At 41.6% G+C, this 16,449-nt stretch overlaps 1 protein-coding gene across 2 annotated transcripts in view; it reads left to right on the top strand.

Annotated features, from left to right (window-relative positions):
* LOC139463424 (membrane-associated transporter protein-like) overlaps positions 1-16,449 on the top strand; it is a 58,264-nt gene that overhangs the window by 38,247 nt on the left and 3,568 nt on the right. For both annotated transcript variants that reach the window (XM_071244683.1, XM_071244682.1), the window contains 2 exons: positions 4,282-5,879; positions 8,960-9,135. In XM_071244683.1, coding sequence (XP_071100784.1) covers positions 4,313-5,879; positions 8,960-9,135 — 1,743 coding nt within the window. In that variant the 5' untranslated portion in view covers positions 4,282-4,312. The remainder of the gene's footprint in view (positions 1-4,281; positions 5,880-8,959; positions 9,136-16,449) is intronic.

Here is a 16,449-nt window from a genome sequence, read left to right as displayed (position 1 = left end):
TAGCGATTACTTAAAAGATATCACACGCACTAACGCAAGTATATGTACTTGGTTCTACTGAAACCTTTAGATCACGTTTTTCTGGCGGCCATGAATCTGTTAGGAGAGTGTGAGCATGTTCCTCTAAAGTAGTCTTCGGGAAGCGTGCTTATAGCCGTAGAAAGAAGTAGATATATGCATGCTTTCAGGACAAGGACGTTAAGTATCCGACTCGCTGAAGTACCCTGTGGATGCTTACGGTGTCTTCTAGTGCGTTAGGTGCTCTGTTGTGATCGATGACGTCTTTGGCATTGCAGAAAGTGGCACTGGGGTCAGTGTTAGCTTTGTTGGACTTAACTAAAACTAAATTTCCAAAAGCGATGGAAGCGACACATTCATTGAAACCTATCCCCAGGAATAATCGCTAGGGATGAATCTTTGATATTCTAGGGACCTGTGAATTTGTTCAAGAAGTTTTATGGTAGACATGTGGAGAGCATTTCCAAATGTGACACATCAGTAACATTATTGATGTCCGATGCAGTTCCCTATTTTGACTTGTACCATATGTTTTTGATTGGGTTTTTATCAGGTGAAAAGTTGACTTGCCTTGCATGTGTTTCCGACGGGTGTCACTGATGGGGCAGGATACGCTAACCTTTTCGCGAACATAGTGTTTCATATAGTCGGAATCATCGGATTGACTTTGCTTGTGGCAGAGTTTTCTTATGAATTTAGGAAAGGGTTCTATCGCTTATATTTATTTGAAAAATATAATTTTGCCCCAGGTTGTACTGACAATGCGAAATGGTTAACTGTATGTCTTGAAACGTAGTTTGTTGTAGGCCCTGCATGCTGTGCCTCCTCCTTTCAGAGAGAAATTGTATGTCGGGAACTGGGAGGACAGTTACAAACACTCTGACGTGATAGCACACACATATGCCGATAGTGAGCACGCGATAAGATACACGAACTAGACTCTTGACAAGGAAGGGGCGCACAGGTGGTCCAGTCGTCTAAGGCGCCGCGATTCGCTGTGCAGAGTTGCGTCCCTTGGGCACGCCAGAAACCTATGATTGTGGGTTCGAATCCCGGTTCGCCCCGATTATGTTTCTAGGTTTGTCAGCACCATACCCGTGCTCGTGGGTTTCACCGAAGTGGTAAACGTCTGAGACCTGCATCACTTGGGGCTTTCCTCCCACATTAAGCTGACACGCCGTGATATAACTGGAATACTGTTAAAAGCGGCGTTAAACCCAACTCACTCACTCACTTGACAAGGATGCCAAGGATAAATTTCCATTAGCAAAGGATAACAGCTAATCAAAACAGCTTCAGTACAGTGGAGTCAAATAACAATAACCAAAAGCGACCAAACCATTTTCATAATCATAAGGAATCCGTTGTTCGATTCCGACTACAACATAATAAGTCTTGATTTAAGGTGCTCGCGAAAAGGTGAGCGTATCCTGTTCCACCTGTGGCATCTGTCACAAACACATGCAATGTATGTAACCACGGCAAGTAATAATGACAAGTAACCAAGCTGGCCAGAGGCTTGAGATCTGTTGCATGTACAAGCAGAACACAGTATGTCAAGTTGATGTTCACATTCTTTTAAATTACATCCTCTTATGGATGTATCGTTCTGTGTCGACACATGACCTACCGATTCGATACCCGTATCGAGGCACAGAATATCACTATGTACGGAACTGAGTCGTTACATCCCTGGTCTTGTATCTGTGATCAAAACATATTCTAACAAAACATATTCATGACCAACTGTTAAGCGGTGAGTGAGTGAGTGAGGTTTTACGCCGCTTTTAGCAATATTCCAGCAATATCACGGCGGGGGACACCAGCAATGGGCTTCACACATTGTACCCATGTCGGGAATCGAACCCGGGTCTACGGCGTGACGAGCGAACGCTATAACCACTAGGCTACCCGACCGCCCCTACTGTTAGTGTCGAAGGTCGAGGTTACAGTTAGTCACTAATTACCTCTTACTGATAACGAGGTAATCTTCTTTACATATAACCTTTTACAAAATTCACGAATCAAATGTTGGATAATACACTTGAGCATTGTTACAACCGCTAAATGTAAAAACATTTTACATTTAGGGTTGCGGGTTAACCCTTGTTACAACCTTTAAGGTGAAAAATACTCTTAATGTGAAAAGAATTAAATAAAGTGACGGATAATATAATATTTAGGGTTATCACTATGTAATATTACGTTTCTGACATTTGCAGATTTAATTGATCGTTACTTTGTCTAGACGTGCAAATGACTATATCATTTCTAGAATCCCTCTCTACTACGACCACCTGTTGCTATATGCAGGTTTTATAAAAGGGATTATGACCCCTGACCCTTTTAACCGATTTCTATCAAACTTACCATGTTACAAAGGTTATCTTACGATACTCTACAATGTAAACCCATTTACGTTAGTACCTTAATATCATAGCAACGGAAAGGAGGACTCTGGTTGTTTAAAATGTAGTTATTGCCACTGTTAAGTAGTAATTGTTGAAAGAACCCTTTACATATCTATCTAACTATAACCATTCAAATGCAAAACCAGATGGCGTTGATGTCACCCAGTTAACTGTATCTGATAGAACAAGTTTCATCTTTAGAAAAGCAAGTCGTTTTACTCTTCCTAAATTTGATTCACCATTCTCTTGTTGGGTTAAAGGGGAAGTGTACACGCAAAAATCACTTTCTTTCTTTTTCTAAACAAAACGCAATTTTAGAATTAGTTAGTATCTGTGTTTGAAAATATTCACTCATTTTTTTTCACAGTGAAAGTAGGAAGCTCACAATAGTGTGAAAGTGATATGCCGTTATGAGGCCTTCGTTTTACGAGCGAAATAGGCCTGAGTTATCCCCCTTAGATTATGACGTAATTGGTGCCAATTCAACTGGGTCCCTGTCTATTCTCAACGCAAAAGATATCAAGGACCAGTTTGCGGTAAAACAACATGGTCTACGACACACTCCGGCGCAGTGGTGACTCAGCATAACACAATTCTGGCTGGCATCTGAGATGCTAGAATCACAAAACTGTACCTACACCACGTGAAGCGGCTCTAACAAAGCATGATGACGTCATAATGTTTATCAATTTTGCAAGGGACATAAGCCATGGTGTTTTTGTTATGGAAATAGAACACTTGGTAAATGTGAAAAATATAAATCGTTTTAGTGCAAAAAATATGTTAATTAAATATGATGTTTTTATATTTTTGTCTATGACACTTCTATTAATGTGGAAAAAGTACAAGAAAAAAAGGTTCATTTCCGTGTGAACTTGCCCTTTAACAACAGTAGACTAGCATTAGGAACATCATGAGGTTGGGTTGTTATTTCTGTAGGAAGCAGAGTTATCTTTTAAATGAAACAGAAACACCAACCGCGTTAGATGACCGCCTGATCAGTAGCTATTTACGCTAACGACATAAAAAGGGCTTGTTTAATGGTACGGCTTAACGGTATCAGTGGCGAGATGCTGCACCACTATTATCGCTTAATCAGCGAAATGTTGGGCGCAGTGAACCGTTATCTTGTCGTGGGCGGAGCTGTCGTTAATGCTATTGTTTCATCACGTTGTGCGATATCGAGTAATGATTCATTATTCTCGCTGACAGATGATAAGAAAATAATGACCTACAGTGCTACAAACATAACGATTATTACCATGGTGAATCCGTCTAATACTATATAATCGGTCTATATATAAAAATATAAATATAACTCATCTCTAATGCATTGTCCAAATCGTTTTAATTAAACACAAGGGCAGTTTGAAAATCATGTGTTCCTTTCAGATTCGACCTCCGGTGTTATAGGCCACGCATTCAAAATAAACATAACATGGCCTGGGTCCCTTTTTACAAAGCGATCGTAGCTCCTAAACTTTAACCTTAGGCTAGATGAACGACTGACGTAGAGCTATGATAATCGTATCTCGTAAACTTTAACTTAGATGAACGACAGACGCAGCGCTACGATCACTTTGTCATTACCTCACATATAAGACTGGGGTCCTGTCTTTGTATTTAATGGAACAAAGCGGTCGCGCATTCTAACAGCGTAACAAAAAGGCCTACGGGTAATGTATGATCTGCCCTATTACGTGTAGGCTGGCGTTCGTTTTATTTTCTGTCACCGATTTTATGTCTCATTATTCTCGCAATAACATTGACAGGTTAGCACCTTTAATGCTTTAAGGTGTTCAAGGCACAAAACAGTCTACATTCAAATTTTAAACTTCTTTTTCTATTTCAGATACTCAGACAATCATCGGAATTTGACAACGATGTCTGTGGGTATTATCCGCGCTTTGAAAACCTTCAAGGACCATCCATATGTTCAGTATGTAGGTCTTGGTTTAGCAGGACTGGTCAACATCGAAAACCAAGATGGCGACCACACTGTCAGCCGGAAGTCAAAACTACAACTCATTCGGCTATCTACCGCCGTATGTGGCATCGAACTATGCTATGCGGCAGAGACAGCGTTTGTGAGCCCTATTTTATTGAAATTAGGGGTTCCAGTAGCCTTGATGACCCTTGTCTGGTGTCTGAGCCCAGTGTTGGGTTTTTTTCTTGTACCCGTGCTGGGTTCCCTCAGTGACAGATGCCCAATAAAGATGGGCCGTAGGCGCCCATTTATACTTATATTATCAGCAGGCATAGTACTAGGGCTTCTACTGGTCCCTAACGGTGAGAGTATAGGCATATTATTGGGAGATAAAGGTAACGAAACCTTGCATAACACATACAGGTATGTTTATAATCAATCCTACCACGAGGCATCAAAGAGAAGCTTTATAGGCAATATTTCCTTGCAAGACGTAACACCAATACCGATAGCGGAAGGGACAGACATGGTAACTGGTACCACCGAACCAGAAACGTATAGTATATCTAAAGACCATTTTCGAGGAATAATACTGACAATAGTCGGGGTCGCAATGCTTGACTTCAACTGTGATGCCTGCCAGTCACCAAGCCGGGCTTACCTACTGGACGTTACCCTACCCGAGGACCATTCCTCTGGGCTTACCATGTTTACGGTCATGGCCGGTATTGGTGGCAGCATTGGCTACATCATGGGAGGGGTGGACTGGAACGCCACAGAGTTTGGTACAGCATTTGGGGGCCATATACGCGTTGTGTTTTTTCTAGTCCTCATTGTGTTCATCATATGCGTCATATCAACCCTCACCAGCTTCAAGGAAACGGAACTGAAGGATCTGGGCATTTCTAAAGACAAAATCCAGAAGAAGAAAAAGAAAGTCGGAAAATCAAAATATCGTAAGTTCACCAATGAAGAAGACGATGACGAGGAAGAAGAAATTGGTTTCTCAAACGAACAGAGGTATGGCGCTCTGGGTAAACCAGGGTTGGAGAAGCTCCATTCTGACCATGACCTTCATAAAGGTTACACAGCCGACTCCGAGGATGACCTGCCCTCTGGAAACAACATGATGGAGCAACACACGGAAGCCGACAGACACACCCTGACGCAATCACAAGGCACCGTAACGTCATCAAACGCCGACGACAAAGACCACCCGATTGAGATATCCACCGACGTTACGCTCAAGACATATTTACGTTCCATAGTGAAAATGCCACGGTCGCTATTCATATTGTGTTTAACGAATCTCTTCTGCTGGATGTCCCTCGTCTGTTACTCACTATATTTCACAGATTTTGTGGGGCAGGTTGTCTACAATGGCGATCCTCAGGCCCCGACTGGGAGCGACGCTCACAACCGCTACGATGATGGAGTAAGACTCGGGTCCTTCGGGATGTCTCTGTACTCCTTCTCATGTGCTGTCTACTCGCTCTGCATCGAAAAGCTCGTTCGTACATTCAGTGAGTAATACATTTAATCCCTAGTCACTTGGACATCGACACCATTTGACGCAAAGCACTGATATGCACATATGTATTGAATTGCCCTTAAAGGTACAGTAAACTACGGTTATAACGAACACGCTTATAACGAACTGTCGGATATAACGAACTTACTTTTTTGGTCCCGACTATTTGCTGTAGTTATGCTGTATATATGCTTATAACGAACTGCGGTTATAACGAACTAAAATTAGTAGTCCCTTTGAGTTCGTTATAACCGTACTTTACTGTATGTATAAATTCTAGAATTCTAATGAATTCTGCTCGACGAAGGTGTATTAATATTGATCCAACTTTTCGTTGTGTAGACATGTGTCAGGATATTTTGGTCGTTTTGATTCTCAGAATCATATGGTGCTGACAAACCAAGACTCGCGAATCTGGGAATCGAATCCAAGATCGCGATATCCAGGCAAGCCTAAAGGACGCAATTGTGAAAAGCAAATTACTATGCCGATGTCCCCTAACAGTTATTGATTTATCTATTAATACAATATCAAAGTCAGTTAAACATAGTCATCCTCTGGACCACTGAAAATGGACACAATGCGATAGGACAGCCTAGTGGTTAAAGCGTTCCCTCGTCACACCGAAGGCCGGGTTCGGTTCCCAATATGGGTAAATTGTATGAAGCCCATTTCTGGTATCCATTCCGTGATATTGTGCAATACAGCTAAAAGCGGCGTAAAACCGAATTCACTCACTTCAACATTCCACACTCGTGGATTTGACTACAGTGAGTGAGTGAGTGAGTATGGTTTTACGCCGCTTTTTGCAATATTCCAGCAATATCACGGCGGGGGACACCAGAAATGGGCTTCATACATTGTACCCATGTCGGGAATCGAACCCGGGTCTTCGGCGTGACGAGCTAACGCTTTAACTACTAGGCTACCCGACCGCCCCTGGATTTGACTACACGTACAGCTAACATCCTGACACTACATGCCCCAATCTAATTTGAATTGTAAATACATGCTCCGTGTTACATCCGGACTGATTAACTGCTAGCTCATACCAGGTACAAGACACTGGTTCCTCAGTGGCAGTAAGGCTCCCTTTAGTCCACGACAAAATGAGCCCTGGAGGATCAAAGGAAGCGCGTTACCGAGGGGAATTTGGTCAGATCTGTCGACCAGAACTGAATCTTGTCACTGCAATTGTATTACATCGCCTATCCAGTCCCATTTTACAACTCAAAGACTTCTTTCAGCTGGATGAGCAACAGCGTTAAAGTTGACGTAAAAACAAGCAATAAATCCTGCTGGACGAATGTAGGCGATCCATCGAGGAATCCTCTTTAGCTAATGTCATGTTTTGAGCACTGAGCCCGACTCGGGAGTTAAGCCACTTCTCTGTCATTGTGATTGAATGGGGAATGTATCTAGTTCCCGCTGTGCTGCAAAAGCAAGTCTGTCGGCTTAATCCCAAGCATTATATAAATAGATGGGGATCTTTCTGTATTTCTGAGCATTGCGTGACGACAATTACTGTTTATATTTAATCACTGTGATGTATGTGCCCATCTTTTTAATGTATCACTGTTATCCTTGTGTGGATAACTGTGAAAGAAAGTAATTTGTTGAAACCGAATATGTCATTTCTGGAGTTCTGGTTGAACTGAATATCGGCAGTATATCGTATTTGAAGCGAAAATACAGGGCTGTACCTTTGGTTTCGCATTTGGTAGCAATTGCAGACAAATGTATGTTATTTACACCACACACCTCGATCTCGAAAGCGCTAACCCCCAACCCCCCCCCCCCCCCCCCCCCACACACACACACACACCCACCCACACCCCACACACCCCCAAATTTTCACTATATGGCTGAAATACTGCCGAGGTGACGAGTTTACCATTAACTGGTATACTGTTCAAACTCACTCACTTACTCACCCCTCACTCATTCACTCACTACGTTAAACTCCACACTCATATTAGTTCTACCTTATGATACGACCCTCAATTTATTGCGATTGGTGTATGGGAATCGGCTGAAACAGTGGAAATCAGATATGGGTTTCCCACATTGTACCCATGTGGAGAATCGAACACGTGTTTCCAGGCGTGACGGGCCGTCGTTTAACCACTAGGCTGCCCCACACTCTTATTGCCGTGAATAGCGACAGTACCATATAGTAAATAGATATGGACGGTGCCTTCGCGCGTAATATTTAGTTCACAGAAAATGAATTAAACGCTCACTTCATTTTTACACAAGACAAATACTTTGATGGAAACTCGATTAAGAGACAGTTGTTACAAGGGGGTGACATCAACTTTTCAATGGTCAACTATTTCTTTATGACGAGCAATATTTCGGCGGTTCCAGCCTTTGGTGTCTATATTTTTACCTTTGGAGGCAAATCGAGCAGCCTCTTTCTACGAAAAGATTGCTGCAAACAGAAGCTGACGTGGGCGAAGATGCTGGATGTGATGACCGCATTGATATATAGTTTCCATCCTAACAGCAGAACAAATATTGGTCCTGTTCAATATGGATACCAGAAGCTTGTGATCGTGGGTTGGAATCCTGGAATTCCTGATTATATTCCTGGTTTGTCAGCACCGTTTTACCAAAGTGGTAAAAGTCTAAAATATGCATCGGTTCCTGCCCACTACGATCACCCGATATCATCACTATTGTGATTTGTGACTAGTCATTCATGAAGATCTAGTTTAGATCCAGGCTTGTCGTAAGAGGCGACTAACGGCATCGGGTGGTTAGACTCGCTGATGCATGTCATCGTATCACAATTACGTAGATCGATGCTCATGATGTCCATCACTGGATTGTCTGGTCCAGACTCATTTATTTACAGACCGCCGTTATATAGCAGGAATACTGCTACGGGCGGCGTTAAACAACAAACAAACAAACAAAAACACATGCTTTGGATACAGTCGAAATCGTACATTGGAATCTGAATTTAGCAGATATTTCCTACGGTTATGATCATGGTTTTGTCGTTTTTTATTTACAAATAATTATGTACGGAAACCTTTACTCACCATATTTGTCTTTGCATTGTAGAAGCCAAAAGAGTGTACGTGTGCGGCCAGTTGACGTATACTGTAGGGATGGTGATACTTTCCCTGGTGAGACACAAAGTGGCGGTTATTGTCTTGTCCCCAACGGCCGGAATAATGTACGCCACCCTGTTCACAATGCCATACTTATTGGTAGCAAACTACCACACACGAGGGGAGGTAAGTACCGATGAGTAAAATTCATGACTATATTATTTTTGTTTTATAGTATTATTTATAATTTTATATTTTTTTATCCTATTGTTTTTATTTTAGTTGCCACTGCGATGGTTATCTGTGATAGTTTAATGCAAACGGCAATTAAACATTACTGTTTTCAGCTACAGAAATAGTTGTAATCAAAGTCAAGTGAACGCCACCGTTGGTAGATATGAGGTGAAATGGGGTTTAACGTCGCGTCCAAGATTATTGCACTTATATAGCGACGTGCATGTACGTGTGTGTGTTTGTGTGGCTGCGTGTACTAGTCCTGACTGATGCCGATTTATAGTGCTAGCTCACTGAGATACCATGCCGCACTTTAACATGAATACCCCACTCAGACACAGTATACTGACTCCGAGCCGACCAGTCCTTGTTTTAGCCCTTTAATGCCGAGCGCCTGACAGGGCAACAACAAGTACCATCTTTTAACGTCTTTTGGTATGACGCGGTCGGGGATCGAACCCCGGACCTTCCGCTCTCCGGGTGGACGACTCTGCCAGTAGACCACTGAGGCGTCCCGACCAACAATAAACGTCACCGTTATCAACTACTTCAATAGTGTAACATCACCGTCAACTCGGTACTGTAAAAGTTCAAGGAGGACGTCAGATAACGCCACTGTCATCAGGTACTGTAAAAGTTCAAGGAGGACGTCAGATAACGCCACTGTCATCAGGTACTGTAAAAGTTCAAGGTGGACGTCAGGTAACGCCACTGTCACCAGGTACTGTAAAAGTTCAAGGTGGACGTCAGGTAACGCCACTGTCACCAGGTACTGTAAACGTTCATGGTGGACGTCAGGTAAACGCCACTGTCATCAGGTACTGTAAAAGTTCAAGGTGGACGTCAGGTAACGCCACTGTCACCAGGTACTGTAAAAGTTCAAGGTGGACGTCAGGTAACGCCACTGTCATCAGGTACTGTAAAAGTTCAAGGTGGACGTCAGGTAACGCCACTGTTCCCAATCCAGCTATTGGGAGATTGCGGGGCGGTGGGGTAGGTTACGCTCATCGAGCCGAAAGAACGGATTCTATTCCCCACATGGGTACAATGTGTGAGGCCCATGGTGTCTCCCGCCAAGATATTGCTGGAATATTGCTAAAAGCGGCGTAAAAGCATTTCACTCACTCACTATTGGTAGATTGCACAATGTTTTATTAAGGAAATACCATTCTATTACAAAGGGGGGTTTAAAAAAACAGAAATTTTTTTTTTCATTTCACACCAAAATCACACCGAACACACAGATAACAAGATACAAAATTCCAAGATCCATCAATGTATCTGTTTTTGCAGCATTTCGGCAATTCAAGCATCATTTTCGACAAATAATTCCCATTAGCGTTGAATTATCAGCCAATACAAACAAACATACGGCCAGCGTAAGATACATGTACCACGACAGAATGAACGAACGTGACCCTTCAGCCAAGCCCCAATAGTATACCCAAAGGCCATTATCAGAGATCAAATGCTCTCGTGTCTCGCTAAGTGTTTACTATCGGAAGGCAATTTATGACAACAGACCTGGCGTTTTACCTAGAAGTGATAAATAAGCCATCCTAACAATATTTACTTCTACTCCGTTAGTAATCAATAATGATGACGTCCGCTTTTATCCATGTCGGCTTTTATATCACGGTGCGAGCGCTGTACATGACGGTACGCCACACAATGGCAACACGAAGGCGTGAAAATAGAGGGACTGTATTGAACAAAGATCATATGTCGGCTTGAACCTTCGATCATAGATATATCAACGTACTTAAGACGAAAAATCAAGACGATAAGAGATCATTCGACTCTTGGTTCGAATTATACCACTGTCACTGACATATTAGGAAATAAACCTGATGTGTGCTTGACGAGTGGGAATTCAATTGAAACCGGGAACGTCAATAGGTGACTATGTCCGTCAACGTCACCAACGTTGGTAAAAACATAGAAAATGATTAAGGAGCATTCATGTGATTTTTATGGGTTTTGGGGTGGGGGTTAGAGCAATCTATTTCCCCCTAGATGTATCCAAGAAATTATTTATCTAGTAAACACCATCAGCAATCTATTTATTTTCATTATTAACACAAAAAATTGACGTTGTGGTATTTTCATCAAAACAAACTATTCGTGTTTCATCTCTGCCAACAAATTATAGAAAGCAATTGGATGCCTACTTACATGAAAGTTTAAGGTGAGGTGAGGTGAAATTGGGTTTAACGTCGCGTCCAAGATTATTGCACTTATATAGCGACGTGCATGCACGTATGTGTGTGTGTGGCTGCTTGTACTAGTCCGGACTAGCACACTGAGATACCATGCCGCAGTTTAACAACAAGTACCATCTTTTAACGTCTTTTGGTATGATGCGGACTGGGATCGAACCCCGGACCTTCCGCTCTCCGGCGGACGCTCTACCACTAGACCACGGAGGCGGTGGAAAGTTTAAGAGAAATGAAGTATTTTATAATACAATATTCATGGGGACCTGCCATATCGAGTATCGCGATATGGAAATATTAAATATGGATAATTAAATGTATGTACTAATTTGTCCAGAATATGTCGGAGTTTCCAGTCCTATTTTTTTGGAAACACATATAACTTGTTAACTGCGTGTCTCCTTAAAATAGGTATGTCCGTGTTCCCCTCATCATTGAAAAGGGGTGTTGGGGTAAGCTAGTGGTGAAAACGTTTGCTCGTCACGCCGAAGCCCTGGGTTCGATTCCCCACATGGATACAACGTGAAGCCCATTGGTGTATCCGACGTGATATTCTTGGAATATTGCCCAAAGCGGCGTAAAATCCAATTCACTCAGACACTCTTTGAAAACAGTTGTTTGAGGCGAGTCTTTATAACTGATGTTAAGTAAACACTCATCAATACTTTAGGGGTATGAGTGAGTGAGTGGGTGAGGGAGGGAGGGAGGGAGGGGGAGTATACATACTCACATAAGTTACATTAAAAGAAACATATTTTTTTTAAAAACAACGGCAGCAATTAATTCATAGAAATCAAACTTTCAGTGATGACACCAGGTGTTCGTTAAAACAGTCATATAAAACGTCAACGCCAGAGAATAACCAGTCTGGATTATCCGCCGAAACAGAATCCATTATGCGCAAAAGGGCAAAATAACGGTGAAAATTATATGAATAGATCACTAAAAATCATTTGCACCAGGTGTGCGCGAAAATGGTCAGCAGACCCCGACCTACAGGTAGCACAACACATGTGAACTTACATTAATGTTCCTAGTTATAGTTTACTCTTGTTAGATAAGCCGACTCTCGCCTCAACGGCACTCATTTCTCATCCGAAACCTTCACGATTCTTCCAAACCTCAAATAAATTATTATTATTTTTTTTTAGACTGACAAAGTGAATAACATGCAAATCCGGAAAATAACAATCAGTGTAGCCTCGTTAATCCAGACACCGGTTCGGAAGCTTCGCCTTACGCTTTATATCATCCGGATTAACGGGTTCAATTATCCAAACAAAATTATCAATTTAGGGAGAAAGCCATATTTCTATTCGGAATGTAAAAAAAATATTCAAGCGCTCAAGGTACAACGTAGCAGTTCACTGACAAAACACATCCAGATTATTCTCTGTATTCGGAACCCTCGAAGGTGACTTTCACCCCTGAAGACCCGAGGCTTCGACTGACTCCCATGTGGTTGTACGCGAACACACATGACCACATTTGATCTGACCAATTGGTCCACACAGGGGTATCCATTCCATCTGTCTGGCTTCAGTGTCCGTCTGGTCAGCATGTGCGACAGCCGCTCGATATATATCATAAAATAATGACCGCGCCAGGCGCTAGATGTACAGCCGGTAAGAAAAGGTTAAGATCAGAACATGAAACGGCTGTCAAATATTGCTGTATAAATAGGTTTCCTTATGTCAGGAAGTATGAATTATATTACAAGTATATATATCGGATTCTTGGGAAAGAGTAAGTGAGTATGGTTTTACGCCGCTTTTAGCAATATTCCAGCAATATCACGGCGGGGGACACCAAAAATGGGCTACACACATTGTACCCATGTCGGGAATCGAACCCGGGTCTTCGGCGTGGCGAGCGAACGCTTTAACCACAAGGCTACCCGACCGCCCCTTTTGGGAAATAACTGATTGGTGGTTAACCCTTGCTAATTTCCTGGCAATTGGCTTCATTACATAACTTGAAAATATTTTAATTTTAGCGAGTGAGTATGGTTTTACGCCGTTTTTAGCAAATATTTCAGCAATATCACGATGGGGGACACCAGAATGGGCTTCACACATAGTACTCATGTGGGGAACCCCGGGCCTTTGACGTGCCAATCGAACGCTTTTACCACTAGGCTACCCCACCGCCCCCTACTCTTATCATAAACGTAGTGAGTTGAGTTTAACGCCGCTTTGAACAATATTTCAGTTATATCACGGGGTGTCAGCTTGATGTTGGAGAAAGCTTGAGGTGATGTCGGTCTTAGACCTTTAACACTTTGCTGAAACCCATTAGAAAGGTTATGATGCTGACAAACCTAGAAACATAATCAGGGCGAACTAGGAATACGATTCATTGGGTTCTGCCACGCGTAAGGGACGCAACGGATCTTACATCGCGAAATGCATCAACTCACGTGAGCACCTTCATTAAAAACATGAAAAGATTTGGTTAATATGTGTTGACACCTACTTTGCAAATCCTGTTTACGAACCGGATATCGATATCGTTACGCGATTTTGATTGGACTCTGCATAGACTCGTTGTCCAGCCAAAATATAACTCTATAATTCCAGCCTAGTTCGGCAAGGGTGAAAACTGGAATTTTATAGCCAATTAATTCCCTTGCCTCGGGAAGATGCCTAGTACGAGTAAACACTGGTTGAGATTTATACAACGCTGCATTAGTTATCGGCCTGTTGCATGTTGATAACATTGACTTCTGTTCTTGATGGCCCTCAGATCAGGTTTACAGACAGCCTCCCATAAAGAAGAGTCTGTTTGGTGGGACAGACAGCGAAATCAGTCAATATTAATGAGGCCAAACATCGTATTACCATAACTCACATTGCCGAGACTGCTTTCCGGGCGATCATTTCCTCAAATGTTGTCGACCAGATTTAAAGTAACGTCAATGGTGTTACTATAAGGACCATGCGGCAGAACAGAGAAAGGTTTCAGATTGTCTTTGAAATCCTTTTCGTTGTTTAACTAAACTATTGACACTAACGCAATTTCTCCCATAAACATGCATTATATTTCTCAGAAGGGACAATTATCATACGTTGGATGTTGGATAAAAAACGCCAATTCCGGTTTGTTGGGATCCATTATATAACGTGTTTAGAAAATAAGGGATCACTTAACAACATATGAGTGAGTGAGTGAGGGGATGAGTGCGTATGTGTCACGCTGCTTTTTACAATGTGTGAACCCTATTTCTTTTGTTCGTGATATTGTTGGACTATTTTCATGGACACTACTGTACCCATGAGGGAATTGAACACTGGTATATTGCGTGACGAGCGAACGTCTTAACCACGAGGCTACCCTACCGCCCCTTAACGTCATACGAACTGGTACATCGTCATTGCTAGCATTTATCTTTCTACTTGTCAATATTATCATGTGAGGAGTATCGTACCATTTGTATAGATATTGCATTAAAGTGCTTTAACTAGAATCTATACTTGAAACAGGTGATCCCATGACTTTACAAAACTTTATTAAAACGAGGAGAAGCAAGCATTATTAGGATCGGAATAACGTTACATGTGTCTGGGCCATTTGGAGGAAACAAGTAATTTCGCGAGTGGTGTTCAACATCAACATCATCATCACAGAAACGATTGACGGTTACACTGAAAATGTTCAGTGATGACGTGCTGGGAAGATTATGGTGATTTCAACATGCAATAAAGGGTCATACACTACAACAAGTATGTCGGATTTCAATATATACTATACATCTTATCTATATTTGACATAATGCCCAATGATATGCACTTTATTTAAACATGTTTCAATTCTAAACAGGTTCAGATTATAAGGATAATACACAATGACATACCCTTTGTCGTAAACATGATTAAATTCTAAACATGTTTAGATTATGGGGATGTTTTGTTCAGGTTGTGTTCAGGCTGTGAGAAGAGAGCTCATTTCGTTGTTAGACCCGAAACAAGTTAGATAGAATTCACCAAATGTAATACGTTTATGATTTAAAAACACATTCCTAAACACGTTTAGATCAAAACAGATCTTGCATGTGCATATTACAATGCAGACAAATGCTTCGTTTCATTATTTTCTCTGTGTAGAATATGTTTCTGGTTAATACGAGAACATGTTTGTCAAGTATATATTACTAATACTTTGGTAATGAAAAGAGATACTTACCATTCAATTTCAGAACTAATTTCATATCTGATTCGACGAAGAAAAACATTTTCAGCAAAATTGGCAATTCCGCTGTAATAGATTTGAAAGGATACTGAAGGAATCTACATAAAGAAAACTAATTAATAGCAAATCGGATTGGTGAGAATATTCATCTTAATTCTATTAGGGTTTATATTTTTGAAATTTCATCATGCAATATCTTTATATCAAAACGTGCGGGAACGATATATCACCAGTTAATGTCGGAATGCTTTTCATGAAGGTCAGAAGTTTATTCTTGGACTTTAAATGAAATCGGAATCTCTACGACAGCGATAAAAGCTATCATACTATATTTGATGTATCGTTTTGAATCCTTTGAAGGGTGACAATTTGATACGCTTAAATATTTGCTAATGGCTCTGTGGTGAAGCTCCTAGACCTAAATGAACGTGCGATGCTTGGGTATCGCATCGTCACGTCTGTCAGGGCGATATTTTGTGAGACTTCAGGTTTGATGGCAAGTCGTAATTTGAATCAATTTCCCCCTCACATCATAACATGTGTCCAAATTGTCCCTAAATCCAGTAAACGTCATACCTGCCTTGTTCAAAACCCGTTTGTATTCCTTCATTCAATTACTGCCTGGCTAGTGACGGAGTCTGTCGATTTAACGACCTCTCAGCCAATAACGGCAACGCTGAAATTCGTTTCTATTTATCACTCCGCGTGGTGGAGTGGTGATAAGGTCAGGCCAAAAAAGGCACTTGGAATTCATGCCATCCGGTTGGATTGTAGCGATTACGGAGGAAGATTACGTGAAGGGAATCAAGGCTTAATTTCAGCGATCCTACTCCCTTAATTTAGACCCACAGATCTGAACCTT

This window comes from Haliotis cracherodii, unplaced genomic scaffold (assembly GCF_022045235.1).
Source record: "Haliotis cracherodii isolate W230 unplaced genomic scaffold, xgHalCrac1.p SCAF_16, whole genome shotgun sequence".
In the NCBI taxonomy this organism is placed as follows: Eukaryota; Metazoa; Mollusca; class Gastropoda; order Lepetellida; family Haliotidae; genus Haliotis; species Haliotis cracherodii.
Note: the sequence above shows the minus strand (reverse complement) of the source record. Positions and strands in the feature narration are given on the sequence as shown.